We start from the raw sequence: 14,590 nt of genomic DNA, 5'->3' as shown, positions 1-14,590 counted from the left end.
AGGATAGGTACAACAAAAATGAAATATTTGCAGACTATTGGGATGCATTAGGATTGCATTGGGATTTAGTGTAATGAATAGGTCCATATCTTCCACAAAAAAAAGATTGATTTTTTTTAAAACATTTTTACCTGATCTCATAATGACTACTTAACAACGTACTACTACGTTGTTCCGCGAATTTTGGGGCACCCAGTATAGGTTCATTCCCCATCTTCGTCCCCTTGTTTGTTCCCGTTCATTACCTCCCATCCATTTTCTTCGATCCATTCCATCAGTCTCTTCCACTTTGTCTTTGGATTTTCTTTTGCCATCCCCTTCTCCTCTTCCCAATTTCTTGCTCTTCTTTCTCCTATTCTCCCGTTGAAGTCCCCTCCCATGAGCATAAATTCTTCCCTGTTTTCTTTCATTGCGTCTTCGATACGTCTTCTTGTTGTCTTCATCTCTTTACTGTATATTGTCATTATTTTCCACCATTTATTGCCTATATGAACTTTTCTTTCGATGCATCCTCCTTTCTTGTCGCTTTTCTTTAATCTCCAATTTCACCCCTGTTATCATTCCCCCGGTAGTTTTTCCCTTTTTCTTTTCTCTTTATGCCCCTTGACCTCCCATTTGTACTCTTTCGGTAACGACTTTCCCCTTTGTGCTTCTTTTCCGGTTTCCATTTTCTTTGTCTGCCTACATTTTTATTCACCTTCTCTTTTTACCTTTTCTCGCTGGTGCGCCATTTCTTCTTCTATCCTTCTTCTCAAAATGTTTCTTCCGTTTCTCCTCTCTCTCATCCCATGTAAACCATTCCCCGTTTATCTGTATCTTCCTGTATCCCATTTTCACCCTTTTTCCTCTATCTCTCTCTTCTCTAGCCACCTCTCTTAACTTCTTTTGTTTTCCTTTCTTCGTTTGTCAAATCTTCATCTATATACATACTCTCATCTTTTCTTTCGTGCAACTTACTCTTATTTAGCATAATCTTCTTCTTCTGCTCCCACCTTTCTATTTTTGCCAGCATTATCTTATCTTTATTTTAAATGTTTACCTTACGTTCACTTTCACCCCTATCTCCCTTTCTAATCATTCTTCCACCCCCCTTTCTGTATTTCCTCTTATTCCACCTATTCCGGTTATTATAACATTATTCTTCCCCTCCTTCTTTTCTCTTTGTTCCATCTTTCCTCTATCATTTTCATCATTTTCGTCCAATCTGTCTCCTCCGTCTGCCATTTTTCTTCTCTTCCTCTCATCTTCTCTCTCCCTGTCGCTACTTTTTTAGTACTTTGTTCTTTTTTCTTATTCCCGCCGTATCCTCTCTTATCTCTCAAATCATGATTTACATTTCCTTATCCATTTCCTTGCTTTTATTTCCTTCTTCGCTTCTACTTGGGGATCTTCCCGTTCTGGAATTCTTTCTGAATAGGTTCGTGCCTTCTTCAGACGTCCTACCCTCTTCTCTTTCTCCCTTGCTGCTTTCTTTCTTTACTTTCCGCGATTTCGTCATACCCTCTCTCTCTTACCCGCTGCCTTCTGCTTATCACCTCTCACTCACTCGTCGCTCTTTACGTTAGTAATCTCTGCACTTTTTTTTCCTAGACCCGTCTGCTCACTATCGCTGCCAGACCAGGAAACAATACTATAAAAATTCAAGTTTTTTTGGCTTATTCAATAACGAAGAATAAAACAACCAAAAATGAAGGTAGCTCGGTGGCCGCATGGCTGTCGGAGACAGTGCTCCGAGGTCGCGGTCCCGGCGCTTAGTGGGTTCGAATCTCACCGAAGGGGGAGGATTTTTTCCAAGGAAAGAACCTCCGCCGGGCCATGGATGTGTGTGTATGTCTTTCAGGGGCTGACGGTAGGGTGGTGGAAGGAAGAGCGACGACACTCTCCCGACACCACCGCGAGGTCGGTTGTATTCGTGTTGTGTCGTCCAGAAAGGAGAAAGGAGAAGAGAGGGTGGGCGTGGGTGGCCGGGGAAAGTACCCCGGAGCCCAGCCGCACCACATAAGGAAAAAAGATAGGAAAAAACAAGCCGACCGCAAGGTACCTGATAGGCCAGGAGTGGTGAAAGGGGAAAGGCTACAAAAAAAAACTGTTTCAGTTTAGATTTTAGTCAAAAAGTTAGAATTTTATAAAGAGAGAGTAACAAAAATCACGTAGGTATTATGAATTATTATATTTATTTCTATAGAAATAAAATTATCGTTGATGAAGGAAAAATAGTAGCTAAAGCGCAAACAAAAAATTTGTCTGGATGCTCCCAACCGAACCTCCTGCTGGTAGAAGTTCTTCACGCGCGGTCAAAACGGAGGATCTTCGTACCACCGTTGCATTTGCTTCAATACCAAGAAGATCTTTATCTCTTAAAATTTTGAAACAACCACCTAAGCTTTCCAATTTCTTACTTGTTCTCTACACCACTTCCAATAATTTTCATGTGTTCGTCAGTCTGCATGAAGATCAAATTTAGAAGTGACAGGTCCATAAGCCATGATCTCTGGGCCAATGGGCCAACAGCTTATCACTTCGCTTTGGACAAAATAAACAATATCCCTGAGAAGATTTTAACTAACTGGAGTATCAGGTTTACGCGGTCGCTGAGGTTGATTCCAAGACTTTAACTCGGCCTTGCAGGTTAGCACAAATATAAGATTTGCCACAGTCATTATAATGAAAAACATCCAGAAGAGCCGTTGATACTCCTCCATAGTCTCCTAAAAGTTGAATAAAAACAAAACAAGAAAAAACCAATTTTCCGCTTACGTTTGGTACAATTTTATTGACTAGTGGTGGTAAGAAAAAAGTACCAATGTGGCCTCCAGTCTCGCAGAAAGCTGCCAGAAAGCCGACGTAATTTGGTGAAAGATCGAAGATCACAAGTCGTATTCCTGCCGTCGTGACACCCATCAGACCCATCCCCACTATACACATTGCTTCTCCAATTAACCTGTGGCATCCTGCGTGCGTGGCCGCGACCATGTACAGTGCTGGACCCATGCATCCTGCAAAGGTTTCCAAAGCAAAATTTACTTTTCAAGTACACGTTTCGTGGGACTCACCCACATTCGTGCAAACCTTCCGCATGGTGGCCACATTGATAAGATGGTAGTTGACAACCCAGTCCGACAAGAATCCAAAACCCACCCCCGTTATGATCATGATGACAAAAGGCCCCGCTGCCCACATGCCGCTCTGTCTTATGTTGACCTTCCACACCACATTCATATACCGCGGCAAATAGTCCGCCAAAAAAATCCAGTACCATATGAAAACACTAAGGATAATCGCTGCAGACCAGACGTCCAAAGACATCAAGATCTGACACAAAGGTATTTTCTTGTTCTGGTGGTCGACGATTCCTTCTAAAGACTGCTGTCAAAATCGTTCCGGCCCCTTAAACTACTCACTCATTTCCATGTCGAGGTAGAAGCGCTCTGCCGGACTGATGCGAGGATCTTGGTGCGGATTGGAGAAAGCCACTAAATGCCAAATCAAGAACACGCCCACCAGCAATCCCCCGTAGACGTAGAAGGGCAGAGTCCAGTCTTCACTTTTGATGATCATGGCTTCGGTGGCGAGGTTGCTGATGATGTTTCCTGAATATAACGCTGCGAGAGACAAAGACGACAAAGCCCCTATTTCTCCGGGGGGCGCCCAGTGCGCTATGAAGCAGGCCATGGCGGGTATAAGCGCACCCTCTGCTGTCCCCTCGAGGCTCGCCACAAATCGCAGCACGTTGATATTAGCATCAGAGCTCTGGATCAACACAGGAGTGAATATCATGCAGACAGATAACACCACAACAGCCACTCCCACGACATGTTTGGCTCCGTACTTATCGGACACTATGGCCGCCACGAAATGAGTCACAATGAAGCTCGGTATTTGGAACCAAGGAAGACTATTCATGACCTCATCGTTCAAGTTGTACTTTTTGCTATGGATCTCCTGGGGAGCTGATGTTATAAATAGACGAGTCTTTTTTGAGGTACGTTACTTTGTACGGAAGATCTAAGGAGATTATTTTGCCCAGTTCTTTGCACTGTTCGATGCTGGCGATACTTCTGGAGACATTTGAAATGCCAATGTCGTCAATGTATCGTCGTACTACTCTTAAAGTATCCTTCACGGGGAGGACCATGACACCCACGATGCCTGACAGTGCTATCATGACGTATCGTCGAGGAATACAAGAATCTGTTTAGATGTTAAACACGTTACACTGAAAAGATTAACTTACATTTGGGTCGGGAGACGACATCTTCAGAACTCATGTTTGAAGGTTGCTAAAATGTACGTCACCGAAGACGTCTTACGCCCTTTAGGTTCTCATGGCAATCTATTTACTCCTGACAATGATACCGACTGGACAAAACTCTTGCTCTTGTTTCGCATTTTGGGTGGCTGTGAAGATTTGAATGACGTGGAACTACTTCGGCTGTCAAAGTATCAAAATGTAAACATTTGTTTCGGTTTAGTGCCACAATGGAGTCCGAGGACGCCCCAGCGAGACGTAAGTTAACCTGTCCAGCACGCCACACATAACCACCAAGTAGATTTTGTTATTCCGCGACGCTACCTAGTGGTAATAGTAGGGTATAAAATGTTAGGTACTTCTGGACCAGGATATTTGGCGTCTTAAAAAACAGGGTAGAATCTTACAAGTTTAGCTGATTGCTCAAAAGTAAACAACCGAAAAAGGCCTAAAATCCTTCAAAAAGCATTAATTTTTATTCACTCCAAAAGTACCCAAATATCTGTAGATTAACAAAAATTGGGCACATGAAAAAACAGGGTAGAATCCTACAAATTTGCTGTTTTCCCAAATAAACATCCGAAAAAGATCTAAAAAAATTACAAAATGCCTTGTTTTTAAACATCCCAAAATGGCTTTTTATTTCTGGACCAGGACATTTGGCGTCTTCAAAAAACAAGGCAGAACCCTACAAATTTAGCTGTTTTCCCAAAAGTGAACAACCGAAAAAGGCCTAAAACCCTTTAAAAAGCATTAACCCCAAAAGTACCAAATATCTGTAGACCACCAAAAATTGGGCACACGAAAAAACTGTTGAAATCTCCCAAAATAATGCAAAATTACTTCAAGAACGCCCTAAAAAACTAACAAAATACCTTGTTTTTACACACCCCAAAATGGCTTTTTATTTCTGGACCAAGCCATTTGGCGCATGCAAAAAAAAGGAAAAACAACACCAAATCAAAGAGGTATATTTGGCGCCTTACAAAACAAGCCAGAATCCTAAAAATTTATATGTTTTCCCAAAAGTTAACAACCGAAAAAGACATTAATCCTTCAAAAATCATAATTTTTTATGCGTCCAAAAAATACTTGAAAATCAATAGACTACCAGAAAACTGTTGAAAATCATCCAAAATCAAACATAATTACATTAAAAGCATCCCAAAAACCTTACAGCATTCCTTGTTTTTAGACACCAATTATATTTTGGAAACGGGAAAAACACTTTTTAAAAAAGGCAAAAAGTAACTTTTTTGTTCGACACTGTCAGAATTTGAGAATTTTCTCCCTTGTGAACGGATTTTGATAAATTTGACAACTTGTCAAAACGAAACGTCAAGCTAATTTTAAACATTTTGAGTGATTTGGAGCCTTTAAGGGGCTCGTCGAACAAAAAAAACGTTATATTCAACTCGTTCTTGTGTAAATTGGACTTTTTTTGGCATGAGTGGGCCAGTTTAAAGGTGCAAATCCACGATGAGATATTTTCATGCAATTTTGGTCTCATGATACAAAAATTTCACGAACAACTAAATTTCATTGTGGAAACACTCGTGAGAGACATGAAACACTGAAACATATAGCACAAGATATTGTCTCCTGCAAGAGTGAAACGAGAGTTTTAAACTGGCCCATTCATGCCAAAAAAAGCCCAAATTACACACGAACTCGTTGAATAAACTACTATTATTGATGTTCTACAATGTGCGGTAAGACAGAGTGTTTATTTGAGTGAAGCTCCTACTTTATATAATATAAAAAGTGTCTACTAAGCAAGCTAGGAAAAACATATGAATAAGGCAAAAAGAGTCTACATAATTATGTTACATTTTGATATATCGTACCTATCGTACGCAAACTCGTAAAAATCGTGCAAGAAAAGTGCTCCGTGGTTTTTTGAACTTTGATGTGGTTTACTGATCCCAATTTTCAATAATTTTGGACTCATCTTGAGTCTAAGAGGCTGTTCTCCTCGTCTGGTTAGTTGGTTTCCAACTGGTTGGACTATATGGTGAGTTTGTTCCAATTTATTGTTTACTTTTGTGGAGTTTCAGCTGCACTGGCTTATCGGAGACTTTTTTGCTAAACTAGTTGAGGCCGGCGACTATCAAGCGTTTTTGCTTAAGGTTCGCTGACCCACATTGATCGGCTGACTGTGCGTGTTTGTTTATCTTCTCCATTTTTTTTTCTCCCGTTATACTATAGCATGTTCAATTTCTAACATGGTTAGATGCAAGAAATGTAATCGTAACATTGGTAGTGCTACATATGTCTTCTGCAAGCAGTGTGCCTTAAACTTTTATATTCATTGCCTAGGCATTGATGATGATACCTTCGTGTCGACTTAATGGAGAAAGAGGGAACATGTACATCTTGGAAATGTAGATCTTGTGTAAAAAAATCAACCCCACTGGTAGACGGAGCGTGCTTCCTTGATAACATAATTTCATTTTCATATTGAAAATCCAAAAAAAGTAAAAATATTATTTCTAATTAAAACATCTTTTTTATCAAATAATGGTATCCATATACCTATTAGTAAACAAACCATGTTCCCAAATCCAAATCATATTTTTTTAAATTTTATAAATTCAAATATGTCTACCAATCTTTCGTTTTCATGTGAGCACCTTTTTTAGTGGAAAATCTCAAATTTTGATTTTTTTATAGTTAACCCCTTATTCATTTCTACTTTTCAATTTTCAACATAAAGTCTGTCTCAATTCTAAATTTCCACCAACACCGCATTCTACGTTGGAAATGCAACCGGCAACACTGTTTGGTGAAAAATGCATCAGATTCGTAGAGGGATATGGAGGGAGCACTGTTCAAAAAAGTGGTTACGACCGCGCTTTTCTGTAGACCTAATAAATAATAAAAGGTCTCCAGATGAGCCGAGCGAAAACGAAGTTAACGCAGATATTTTATCTTTCCAGTAGCGTCCCTTTAATTTTTTTTCTGGGTACAATTTTTGTAGGAATTGTAGGAAGACGACCGTAAATATTTAGTTCAAAATAAAAACAGATCAGTGTTATACAACTGAAAAAATACAAAGACAATTCACCAACCGGTTCACGTGTAAAAAACCAAATCCCAGTAAAATGACGGAACACCGACGCCTATGAAGCATCTGATGCCCAACGACCCTCGTCACGAAATTTCACGAAGTACTGGCGGTCATTTTAAAAGGCGTCATAAAAGGTCTCCGCACAGGTCTCGCGACGTGCCGCTTCCTTTACATTGCCAGCATACGAGTGCTCCCTCCATATCCCTCTACGATCAGATTGTATTTATTATCCGTTCACGATTGTTTCAAATTCGGACTGCCTATGAAAATCTGACATTTTAGTTGGGAATATTGTGATTTGGCATAATAAATTTATTTTAGGTTATAATTGAATTACACTGAATCAATTAGGGAATTGACAACAAGTCGAATATTTAATAACGAAACGTCATATGACAGGACCTGACGCCAATCTAACAAAAAAATATCGTGGCCTCCTGCGTGTTTAAAACAATCGTGAACGGCATATATTAGGTTATCTGTCAATTTCCGTTTTTACAACTAAAAATTTTAGAATAAAGGAAAAGAACGAAAACCTTTTTTTAAATGCAGCAAGTAAGTAGGTAGAAAATCAAATTCTAAAAGCAAAATAAACTTATGATATGAACTATAGTATTGCCGTTATAACTTTTTATCTGCTCCGCCCACTAAAATTGACCAATCAGAATCAAAGCCAGATTCAATCTGTACAACTTTTCATCACATTTGCCACGTAAAAAAGTTAAGGTTAGAATTTTGCTGTCAAGTCCACAATTATTGTTTTAGGTTCTAAAAAATAAAATGTCATTAAGACAATTCGAATGTCAAAAATTTTTACTGTGTAAATCAGATCATCTTAACAACCTATTTGATTGGTAACTAAGAAAATAAAATGGGCGGGGCAGATAAAATGTTACGTTGTCCTTAGTATAATTTTAATGTTTTCGAATCATGTTTATAAAATAATTATATTACCAACTTTGGTTATAAGAATTCCCAATTTGGAAATATTTTTATTTTGCCAACATAATTCAACAGGTGGTGGAAATTTACAATTGAGACAAACTATACCATAAACTCTACTGATTTACATCAGGAAGTACCTACATCACAGGAGACCAAACATTCACATACAGTTAAGAAGAAACATACCTGTGAAGGACAAATAAGTAAAATATCCAACCAAGATTAAAAAGGGATGCAAATTAGACTACAATTAACCCAAATGTTACACATTTTATCAATCACTATGTGAATATAATATTCACCCAATGTTTTGATCCTATTCGCCATTTCGGATAAGCAACATGACCTCTGGCGGTGGAAAGTCGAATCACCGAAAATTATCCCTTAATACGTAGCAAATGGTAAAAGTAACACGATGAACGGTGTACGGGCCACAGGTACGGGGGTTAGTGACAAAAAGTGGTGTTACAATGGGCAAAAAATAAAACCAAGTGTTGTGTCCATGGGTGTCACACACGCAGAGCGAAAGATCGAGACTTAGAGAGACCAGCTTTCATTACTTTCCACGCTAAAATATTTGTAAAGTGCAAATCATAAACATTTTTCACGGCAAGGAAAGTATAGACAGAAGAAAAGCTTGGGAAAAGGTCTTGTTATTGAGAAAACCTGCAAGACGGCATATGCGAGTATGTGGAAAACATTTTTTACGTGAAGATTTTATAAATCGTAAGTTCCATGAATTTGAGGTTAAAAGTTTGTAGTTTATTCTACTTTTTTCAACTCCACGCAGTATTTCCCAAAAATTGCGATTGAAGCAATTTGCTGTTCCTGTTCCTTCTCAAAAGTTACCCAAAAGGACACACGACACTGAGAAATTTTGCATCAAAAATGACAGGCAAAGTAGACTTTAGTGCACTTGACATAATAAGTGAGAAGGTAATTGAATTAAATAAAGACATTTAGTTTATTGATGTATTTTTATTGAAAACTTGTTGCTGTAAATGAAATTTAATTGAAATTTAACAAAAAAAGCCTAAAATTACCTGTACTGTATCCCATCACACTGTACCACACATCGACTGTCAGCAGAAGCATCCAAGTATTTAAAAAATGTAGGTAACCGAAGAAAAGCCACCCTGTAACTGAAATATCAACATAATAGTATGTTTTCCACTTTTTAAAAGACTTTCAACGTTTTGAAAACAAAATATTTAATGCACCTAACTTATCTTTACGCCCCTATTTATTTTACGCCTGTTTTACGAAATTACATCATAATCTTTGATGCCTACATTAAAAAATGTTACTTTAAGGAATACACTTATCTTACTGAAAAACACACTGCACACAATTAACAAATAAAAGAGTTTTGGACACAAAAATTAACACGTAAACAAATGGAAAATCTCACGAGGAGGATTTTCGAACAGCTGATTGTCAGAACAGCAGCGCCCTCGCAGTAGTCGAAATCGCGGATTGGCAAAGATGTTTTCAGAAACGAAGTTCAGTTAAGTTGAGGATGCGCGTCTAGATTTCCCTTATCTATAAAATAGCGTAAATCTTCTCCAACATCATATAGATTAAGACCTTTGGACATGAATAAACTTTTTAGGTCGTTCCATCTTTTCCTGGCATCGACATCTCTCTTCACATAGGCTTCTAGGTCCCTTACATCTTTGATCTTGTTATTTGTTTTTTTTAAGACCTTTTCTACGATAACTTGCTTTAAATGATTTGCGAATTGTCTCATTTCCAATACAGACACCCGCCTATTTAAATCATCTTGTGCCTTTTCCCTTGCTCTTCTTTCTAGTTTTAAACCATCTTCTAAATGTTGAAGTTTTTCCTGTAATTTTCTTATTTCCTTCTCATGTGTTTTTCTTTTTTCAAATGGCATTCGAAACCCCCTAATCGCTTTTGTCAAAAGTCCAGTTGATCTGATTCTCATTACCCCCAACATCTTTCTGCAATAATACAATAGTAGGTAATTGATTTTTATTGTAAGTTTAAACTGAGAATATCTTTTGTAGTGACCCAGTTTAAAATTTAAATTTAAGTTTCCGGTACCGCCACAACAGCGCGCCAAATGTGAAGGTACTAGCGGCTAGACTAGGAACTACTAGCGGAAATATAGCGGGGAGGAAACGGGCTCGCGCGGGTGGTTGAAGGGGGTAGGTCACTTTTGTTTGGTTTTTCGAAACGAACAGACCTTGCGAAGAGCGATCCAATATTCCAAAAATCTGTAAGTTACATCTGAACCGATTACACTACCGTTCCGAGTAGGTATTTTGTGTACCCGTGAAGAATTCAACGTTTTTAATTCACCTGGGTAATTTATCCCACTTTCGTTGCCTTTTTTTTTGTGTTTTGTTTTGGGGGCCAGGACCACGTGGTAAGGGTATGTTGTAGATTTCATTTTGTTGCATGCTGTTGCTTTACGAAGCGCCCATTCGTTAATTTTAAGCGTTATCTTTCTCCCGGGAGGTTCTTTTTTTGTAATCTTGTAATTTCGGAAATTAGGAGCCGTCGTCCGAACCGCGAGCGTCCATTTTGTTTTCTTTCTTTCTTCACTAACATTTTATTTTAACGGCACTCGACCCGCCATCTTTTTAACTTACCCGACCAAAGGTAGGTAAGTTATTGTGATCGGTCCAAAATTTCGAATTGCTAATTTCATCAGATCTTTACGTTTTGAGGTCCTCTGAACACGTTTATGAAGTTTTTAGAATGATGTCTGTCTGTGCGTCTGTCTGTCCCACTTTTCGTTCTCCCACGATTACTCAAAAACGCTTTGACCGATTGCTTTCAAATTTGACCAACACAAATTTACCCGTGGTCTCTCGAGTTGAAAAGTTTTTGGTGTCAATCGGACCACGGGGGGTGGAAAAGGGTGGGGGTAGGTCGAAAAAATTATAAGGGAACATGGAAATTTGACTTTACCGTTTGAAAGGGCATGTGTTTTTATGTCGGAAACGATGTTTACCATTTGCGGATTTTTCCAATATGGCGGACTTATGAAGTAATTTACATCTTCATAAATCGACGGCTGAAACTTTTAACAAAAAAATCTCGGATCTTGCCATTGGAAATAATTCTGTAATAGTGACCACCGAATAGAGTTTGGTGTCAATCCGACTACGAGGGGTGGAAGGGGTGGGGGTTGCTCGAAAAAATAATGAGGTGACATGGAAATTTGACATTACAAGTTGAAAGGGCATGTGTTTTTATGTTGGAAATGATATTTACTATTTGCGAGAATTAGAAGACGACTTATGTGGGTTAACACGGACAAGGTAGGTATCTCGGGTCAATTCAGATTGGTTTAAATTGATGTCGGGTAAGTTACTAGGCCGGGTCTTCGACTCGGCTCCATCCCAATTTTTTTGTTTAACATTACCAGCGATTATTGTATTCGTGATTTATGTTGTTTACTGATATTTGAGCCATTTCAAGTGGTTCTATTCTATCGTTATTTAACTTCACATTTTATCCCCCTTTTGCGCATGTTTTAATGTTGCGTATCGTTTTGTTTATTTATCATTGTTTAATGTTGCGCTTTGTTTTGCTGAATTTTCTCATCGTTGAAATGTTACGCTTGTTCGATTGAATTAAACTCGGTTTTGTTTTTCTTTGTGTTGTTGCTAGATTCCGGAAAGGTTAAAGTAAAATGTTGTAAGTGCGCCCCTGTGGGAGCTAGGTGACAATCAGGAAGTCGTGGGGTTTGTTTAGTAAATTTCTGTGGAAGCTACGGTTATTTAAAAACCGTTAGCGGGGGCGGACCTACGTCTTCGCTTATGCGGCGGAGGGATGTTTTCGTGAAGCTTCCGTCGAGGTTATAGAGATTTCGGGGGCTTGTCGGGAAACGGTTGGTTGGGGACGGTGGAGCTAAATATTCGCTTATGCTGTTTGGTGATGCTAATCGTACAACCCCGAGACGCTCTGTCACTCTTACTTGGTCGGCGAAATAGTCTGACGTTCATTAATACCCCGAATATCTATAAACGTCGCTTGATTTCAAGATGATTCAGATAATACTTCTGAGTCCCCTCGCGACCGAAAGTTTGTTACCTCCAGCTCTAAGTTCCCGAAGGCGTACCTTGACCGCGTAGTTCCAAATTAAACATTGTTTTGTCATTAATCGCATTGTAAAATATGAGTAATACCTGGGATACGGTTTTTGAAGAGGGTTTTTCATCCGTCCCTGTCTGTAATAACTGCCTTATAATTTGTTTACTTGTTTTGCAAGCTTTAAACTGTCATTTTGTCTGCCATGTGCCCGTTTTTCTGTTATTTTAAATATTGTTGCATTCATCTTGTCGTTTATCTTGTGATGTACTCAACTGGTTAATTTCTTGTACCTCGTTAACCTTAATTTCTGGCTTTTGTATTCGTTTCAACTTCTTTTCATCAAAGTTATTACAGACATTTTTAATAAAAGGTATTTTGCGTCCCTCACATGTGTGTTTTATTTGCGGCACTCTTCCAACTGGAACCCTCACCGTTTGCATTCCGAACCTTTTCCGCCAAAAGAAAATCACAACGTAGGGCTCCTCCGATTCGATGACGATCACGACCACATTTGTTACCGTTTTGCGCAGGTTCAAATATTTGGCGGAAAAAGTAATGTATTCAAATCATTACACTTTTTTCATTTATTGATTTCTCATTGAGGCTACAGTCCTATTTAAGAGATTATAATTATAAACCCGTTTACAATAGGTATCACTCGAGACTGTACGCTAATATCAGCTCAGTATATCATCGACGATATGTTCGCAAACTTTACAAAGGACAACCGAACCGATGACGATTGCATGCACCTGAAAGATACGAGACGACCGGTGTCCGCGTTTAACGTAACGTACCTCGCGGCCCAAAAATCTCCCTTTTGTGACATCAGATTTCCAGAAGATCAACATCAAAAGGTACCACTGGAACAAGAAGAATTATATCGACCTCAATACGTTCTTCTACCAGGGCCACGGATTGTCCCATCTGCCGTCGGGTATCGTGAGCGACAAATATGAGCAAAGCACGTCATAGAGGCTTCTCTTTTGTCGATGGCTCTCGCCAGCATGTTCACGCCTTTTCTTATAGTTCAAACTGAAGGCAGTCCTACCGTTGTCACAATCATTAGATTCTTCTAGGGGTTGTGCGAAGGGACGTTGATGCCTGGTGCTCATTGGGTGCCCAGAAGAGAAAGAGCAATCTTAAGAACCATCGGCAGCTGTGGCTTGAATACAGGGTGATTCACGAGGAATAATGAATAGAAAATGCAACCCACAATACATTGCAACAAAAAGCCGGACATCGAAGCGGTAAACGTCCGGGTTTTTCTCCTGATGAATTGCGGGTTGCATTTTCTATTCATTATTCCTCGTGAATCACCCTGTATAGGCGTTTTAATCAGTCAGGGAGCCACCGAGATTATAATGATCTCAAGTAGCGACTGGACTTTGCCCTTCTACCTCTACGGAGGTCTGACGCTCGGCTTGTTCCTGGTTTGGCACTTGCTCATCTACTCCAACCCCCACCGGAACCCTCACATCAACCCCGTCGAGCGATTCTACCTCGACACGGAAATGAGTGAGTCACGTGTTCGTCTCCCGTCCAGTTTTCATCCACCCTTCCAGGCGCAATCGTCGATCACAAGAACAAGAACATAGCGTTCTGTCGGATTCTATGTTCGCTGGACGTGTGGTTCTTGTCTGTGATCATTGGAGCATACATCTTGATGATGCTGTATCTGATCACCGATCTGCGGGCGTACCTGAGCGACGTATTGAGGCTGCACATCGGCGAACGCGGAATCTGGATGGCCATATCGTTTGCAATCATGATAGTCACAGGATTTGTAATGGCAATTTTCTCTGACTGGGTCGTCAACAGTGGTCAGGTCAACGTGGTCATGATGAGAAAGGTTTGCACGAATATAGGTAATATGAAGGATAAAAAGGGGCAAGGCATGGAGCGAGTGACGACGGAACGCGGGGTCCTAGGGACCACCCACCCAAATGTTGACCGCGTCCAACGTTGCTCGACCTCTCAGAATGCGTGACAAACTCTATAATAGTGTTTATTGCCGTCAAAGACTTCGACTAATAATAATTGTGCGATGTCGCAGGAGGCATGGGACCCTCCGTCTACACGTTGGCAGCTTCGTACGCAGGATGTGACAGACAGCTCTCCGTAGTAATGTTCATAATAGCGACGGCTCTGATGGGCTCTTCGCTGGCGCGATTCAGACTGATCATATTAGAAATCTCTCCGAATTACTCCGGCAGTGTTGCAGCTTTTTGTAATTGCATCGGCATTACGAGTATTCT

At 39.8% G+C, this 14,590-nt stretch overlaps 2 protein-coding genes and 1 long non-coding RNA gene across 5 annotated transcripts in view; 2 read left to right on the top strand and 1 right to left on the bottom strand.

Moving 5' to 3' along the window:
• The window catches only part of LOC138138849 (uncharacterized), a 206,940-nt gene that overhangs the window by 148,357 nt on the left and 43,993 nt on the right, over positions 1–14,590 (top strand). The window lies entirely within an intron of this gene.
• On the bottom strand, positions 2,152–4,507 carry LOC138138835 (sialin-like). Of its 3 annotated transcripts, XM_069058933.1 has the most exons (6): positions 4,235–4,503; positions 3,992–4,191; positions 3,402–3,942; positions 3,054–3,356; positions 2,758–2,996; positions 2,152–2,708 (listed from the first exon to the last, which is right to left on the bottom strand). In XM_069058933.1, the coding sequence occupies exons 1-6, from the start codon at positions 4,266–4,268 to the stop codon at positions 2,559–2,561; spliced, it is 1,467 nt and encodes a 488-aa protein (XP_068915034.1). In that variant the 5' UTR covers positions 4,269–4,503; the 3' UTR covers positions 2,152–2,558. The 3 variants fall into 3 exon arrangements, with proteins under 3 accessions (XP_068915034.1, XP_068915035.1, XP_068915036.1); XM_069058934.1 differs by lacking the exon at positions 2,152–2,708 and having other exon boundaries at positions 2,828–2,996; positions 3,058–3,356; positions 4,235–4,507; XM_069058935.1 differs by lacking the exon at positions 2,152–2,708 and having other exon boundaries at positions 2,828–2,996; positions 3,070–3,356; positions 4,235–4,507.
• LOC138138507 (putative inorganic phosphate cotransporter) lies at positions 13,697–14,576 on the top strand (the record flags this gene model as incomplete). Its single annotated transcript, XM_069058485.1, has 3 exons — positions 13,697–13,850; positions 13,898–14,200; positions 14,389–14,576. Coding segments are annotated over exons 1-3 (645 nt in total), but the record flags the coding sequence as incomplete, so codon positions are not given.

This window comes from Tenebrio molitor, chromosome 9, assembly GCF_963966145.1.
Source record: "Tenebrio molitor chromosome 9, icTenMoli1.1, whole genome shotgun sequence".
NCBI lineage: Eukaryota > Metazoa > Arthropoda > Insecta > Coleoptera > Tenebrionidae > Tenebrio > Tenebrio molitor.
Note: the sequence above shows the minus strand (reverse complement) of the source record. Positions and strands in the feature narration are given on the sequence as shown.

Coding starts and splice junctions, on each gene's coding strand:
- LOC138138835 (XM_069058933.1), bottom strand. CDS start 4,268: ATGAGTTCTGAAGATGTCGTCTCCCGACCCAAAT. Junction 2,997..3,053: donor GAAGGTTTGCACGAATGTGG/GTGAGTCCCACG, acceptor AAACCTTTGCAG/GATGCATGGGTCCAGCACTG. Junction 2,709..2,757: donor TCAATAAAATTGTACCAAAC/GTAAGCGGAAAA, acceptor TTCAACTTTTAG/GAGACTATGGAGGAGTATCA.